Source organism: Crocodylus porosus, unplaced genomic scaffold (genome assembly GCF_001723895.1).
Source record: "Crocodylus porosus isolate Cpor-Errol unplaced genomic scaffold, CroPor_comp1, whole genome shotgun sequence".
NCBI lineage: Eukaryota > Metazoa > Chordata > Crocodylia > Crocodylidae > Crocodylus > Crocodylus porosus.
In genome coordinates, this window is record NW_017728931.1 from 50,790,454 (window position 1) to 50,795,390 (window position 4,937).

At 44.7% G+C, this 4,937-nt stretch overlaps 1 protein-coding gene across 1 annotated transcript in view; it reads left to right on the forward strand.

Moving 5' to 3' along the window:
* The window catches only part of LOC109316627 (cytokine receptor common subunit beta-like), a 20,198-nt gene that overhangs the window by 9,680 nt on the left and 5,581 nt on the right, over positions 1-4,937 (forward strand). The window contains exons 9-12 of the mRNA XM_019544853.1: positions 1,742-1,887; positions 1,977-2,151; positions 4,036-4,126; positions 4,429-4,498. Coding sequence (XP_019400398.1) covers positions 1,742-1,887; positions 1,977-2,151; positions 4,036-4,126; positions 4,429-4,498 — 482 coding nt within the window. The remainder of the gene's footprint in view (positions 1-1,741; positions 1,888-1,976; positions 2,152-4,035; positions 4,127-4,428; positions 4,499-4,937) is intronic.

The following is a 4,937-nucleotide window of genomic DNA, read 5'->3' on the forward strand; positions in this document are numbered from 1 at the left end:
AAGGGAAGTGCTGCTGGCTCCTACCCTGGGGGTCTTTAAGAAGAGGCTTGATGCCTACCTGGCTGGACTCATTTGAGTCCAGTTTTTTTCTCCTGCCCAGGCGGGGGGTTGGACTTGAAGATCTACAAGGTCCCTTCTGACCCTCCTTCTACGATTCTATGATGTGGGAACTTTAGATAAGGATGTACCACATGCCACAGATTTCCTTGCTTGGAAACCTGTGTTGAGCTGTCCCCAGAACTGCACAGGCAGATTGCCAATATGAGAATATTGGGCACGAAGAAGCAAAAGACAATAGCTATCTGGAAGGTGGCAGGCAATCCTGGCTACTACCCTTCTGTGGTGAATCAGGTTGGTGTGCGAAGTTTCACTGCTGGTGCCACTGTGGATGAGACATGTAAACCTAGGTCAAGTGGCCTGCCTGAGTTAAGCCTTTCTCTATAGAACCATCTGTCTTAAATGACTGTTCTCCTTGCCATGAAAATTTTCTGCCATGTGGGTGGCACATGTGAATTGCTGGCAATGTAGATGACTGTGACTTGACTGTTTGCATTTACTGGTCTTCAGAATTGGCATCCTTTCACTTAATACTGCGTGTGCTTCTTGAGAGGAAGGATATTGAAGGAATAAATTGTATTGTCAGAAGAGCAGAGTCAAGCTTGAATAGGGCAACAGAACTCGAGCATCAGGAAAATGCAATAGGCCCTGGGGTATGGAAGAGTAATAACCAGCAGGGGTCCAGTAAAATAAGAGCGAGGAAGCTATGTACAGGTCTGAAACTATTTACAAGAAGTGGATAAGAGATGGGCCTATTGCTCCCCCATACTTTCCTTCAAAGCCAGGCAATGACCAGAGCCTCAAATGGAACTCTTCTCTGAGCGTGCGTGATTGAGGTCTGAAACAGCTGGGCATCAAAGTGGCACGGGTCAAAGCAACTAAATGTCTAGATAGTGCTGTTCTCCCTGTCTTAGTAAGCCCATATGGGTTCTATAACATCAGAGTCAGTGACTGCATGAAACTCCATCCCCCAACCTTTTGAGTTTGGCATACCCAGAGGAAGTGTTCTGGGAACTGCCTACAGGACATGCCCATGGGTTTATGTTCGAGGAGAACACAAGGAGTGGCCTATTCAAGTGAAACAATGTAGGATTGCAGTTGGTGGATCAGTTGCTGCATTAGAGAAGGGCCAATGACAAACAGTGATTTGAAAATGGGATGACTTTAGCCTTGTTCCTTCCAGTACTAAGCTTGCCACTGATAGCACAGGGCACAACTGGTTGTATCATATCTGTTTTTTTAAAGCAGGTTTGCCTTCATTTTTACATTTTATTGTATGTGTTTCAAATTTTGTGATTAGAATTCTGTTGATGTCCAGTGTTATATCTGGCTGAGGAAGAAAGATGTGGAGAACTGTAACTCTAAGAGGCTCTTGCAAGATCCCACTGGATATGGTTTTTATATTGTGCAGAGCTCATATTACATGGTGCTGGTTGGTTTGGCTCTAAATGAAGTAGCTTGCAGGTGGATTCCTAGGCCTTCAATGAGCTCTAAAAAAAGCATACTAAGCATTGGGCAGGTTGAGATAAGATGTACCAGGTGGAAGCATTATCTTACTTATCAGCAGATAAAATGCAACTTGGTCCTGGCATCTACCCAGAATGGAGAAAAACTGGAGGGGTGGGCAGAAAGATACTGAGACAAGGGAGGGATGTTCACACCTAAAATGTTCCTTGTGTTCCAGTCAAAGTGCTTGCACCCACCAACTTGACAATGACAACAAAGGAAGACCAGGAGTATGAACTGAGATGGGTAAAGCATAAGCTACAGTATGACTTTATAAAACAGAGATATCAAGTCTTGTACTGGAAGGCAGACCAATCCTCGGAGGTAGGTGTTGGCGGTTCTGCAGATCCCACACTCCTGTGAGATGGTGGGTAGGAAAGGCAATTTAATTCATGTTGCTTTTCTCTCCTCAGGCTGACAAGTCCATCAACATCAGCAATGATGAGCCCCCCTTCATCTTCCCCTCCAAGATGCTGAAGTCATCAACACGCTATAGGGCAAAAATGCGGGCAAGGGTGCATGCGTCTTCTGACTATGATGGTCCCTGGAGTGAGTGGAGTGAGGAGTGCACTTGGGAAACAGAGCACGGTACTGTCTTGGGTACCCCTTTAAGCACAGAACAATTGTGGGGGACATTACTTTCTGTAAACAAAGATTTCTCTGAATTGGATTAACTATTGTTGTGGTTGGTCTCTTTTCCTGGCTAATGTAAAACTATGTCCGTTTGTATTATTTTTATGTTTGTGTGTACTTGGTATGAATGCATCTTTGGATTTTTGTAATATGACTTGATCAAAGATAGGCAAGGAGCATCCTGATAGGCTAAGTGTCAAGAATACTCTGCACTATACAATAGCTGTCTGCATACCAGAGAAGATTGTAGCAGGCTTATATATTAAGCAGGGAAGTGGCAAAACTCTCAGTGTTTACCAATGGCTGATTAATTTTCAGAGGGAGATGCCTCAGTTTACCCATTGACTAACATCCATTTCAAATCTCATGCTGAGCATGTTTCTCTCTCCTGCTGGAATACAAAATGGCTAAGGGAAATCTGATTAAGGGGTTTTAGTAATTTTTGCTGTTGTCTTTGAGTAAAATTATGAATAGGAAGGAAACTTAACTTGTCAGATTAGCCTGCCTGGAGGAAGAAAATCATCTGCATGATGCATATCATCCGTGAGAACTGAACAGAAGAAAGAAGGGGTAATAACAATAAGGTATTTAAGAGATGCCTTTTGAGGAGAAAGGTGGTTTAGGGATGTTTGGCCTTAAAGGGAAATTTCTGGTCCCCATCTTAAGGGCTGGTAGCAATATGGACCAGCCAGTTGGAGAGCTGGACACTGCAAATTCTGACAAAGCTCACTGAGAAGCAGCTCTTAGTTAGAGAAACAGAATGTGATTGTTTCTATTTTGTTTCTATTTTTTTTCTTTTTGTCTTCAACCATATCTGTTATGTTTTCTTGTGTAATCTAATGTTCTTGTGTAATAAATCTAATTTCTGTTTTGTATATCCTGCTAATGGTCTGTGTGGAGAGTGATTTCAGGGCAAATTGACAAGTACAAGCACTCCATTGCCATGCAGACATTAGCCTAAACTGAAGATGCATTAGGATGCATCTAAACATGCAAATGCAGGTATCAAATTTAGGTATGAATAGTTGAAGTGCATTAACATACACATAGCTTCATTAAAGCACATTAACGCTGTGTGTCAGTCCACACACCTTAATACATGTAGATGCCTGCCTAAACCAGCTTACTGTGCATTAGGCTAATGCGCATTAAATTTAGGCATGCCTAAATGCACGTGTAGACATGCCCAGTGTTAACAAAATGTCTCCAAAACTCCCTTTTTGGGGGGGATGGGAAAGTCTGGGATATTTCTTAAGATTTCCTCACACTGGACTTCAGAAAACAAGGGTTTAATGAATGCTCTTTCACCACTTGCATGTTGGGTAATTAAGTCTGTGGGAAAGGAACTACAGCACTTAGTCCTAGGAGTGCTGTAAGACAGGTAATCTGTGGAAAATTCATGAGGCCTGTGGTCTCATGGGAGGCCAAACAGGAGGGGCTTGGGCACACTCGGGATAATTCATGACTTGGGTTTAACAGATGTGTTCCTGTCTTGCTTTCCTGGGAGGTGTCCCAGCTCTGTGATTAATCACAGCCAGTCATTTGCACTTGGGAGAGTTTACCAGACCTCACTATCAGGACACATTATTTGCTCTGCAACTTTCCTTCTTTCCTTCTTGTATCCTTGTTGTGAAAAGGTATTTAGCAGAATTTGCACTTGTTGGAATCTGACAGGGCCACACTGTGAGTGCTTCTGCTACAGCCTGCTGCTCCGCAACTAAAACTCATCATATCATCCATTAAGAACATCTAGAGTGAAAGGTTAGATAACAGGCTGAAGGCACTGTTTTGTTTTCTCTTAATTTCACTCTCTCTCTCTCTTCTTTTTTTTCATTTCAGTTGTGTCACCCGTGGTTGTCCCACTGCTGGTCTCATTCGGCATCACCATGTTGGTAGTAGTTAGCTGGTACAGCTCTCAATATTTCCTCAGGTATGTCAGTGTGGTGCAGAGGCTCCAAATATCATAGTGGAGAGAGGCTGGAAAACCAAGGGAAGAAGGGCTCCCTCCATGGTCACCTTAGTTCAGCTGGCGCGAGCCTGGCATATAGCAGGGAGCTCTGTCTGTGATAGAAGATTAGGCTAGTGCAAGGTCCTGGAGGTTCAGGATCTCTGGGGTGGTCAAAGGTAAGGCTGCATGCTTGGTGCAGGCCCAGGGCAAGGCTGCGTGCATCATAGCCCAGGGCAAGGCTGCGTGCTTTCCCTGCCAACTCTGCATCACTGTTGTTGTTGCAGAAAGAAGAAGAAATGGGAGGAAAAGATTCCCAATCCCAGCAAGAGTCAGCTGGTGCAGGGCTTCTTTCAGGTAAGAGGGGGCCGCACACTGCACCTGAGACGAGGGAGGAGGAAGGAAGGCAGGCTGCCCTGGGGCTTCCTGCTGTGGGGAGCATCCAATGTGGAATCTGCCTGCTCACAGCCCCCAGCTGGTGGGAATTGTTGAGGATGCTGTGGGAAGAGTGGATACTGCAGATAAAGCCGTTGGTTTCTTGTGTCTCTTACACTAGTAGCCAAACCTGAGGCTTCAGAGTAAATAACCTCCCCTCCCCAGGCATGCAGTACTCTGACCAGCAATATTCATTCCTGGCCCTCTCATATATGAGAAGAAGTGACTCCTGCTCAAACATATATCACATGGTTGTTCTTGGTCAGGACATGACCAGTGGGGTCCCTCAAGGCTCTGTCCTGGGACCCATCCTGTTCAACATCTTCATTAATGATGTGGACATTGGAGTCAGGAGTGGACT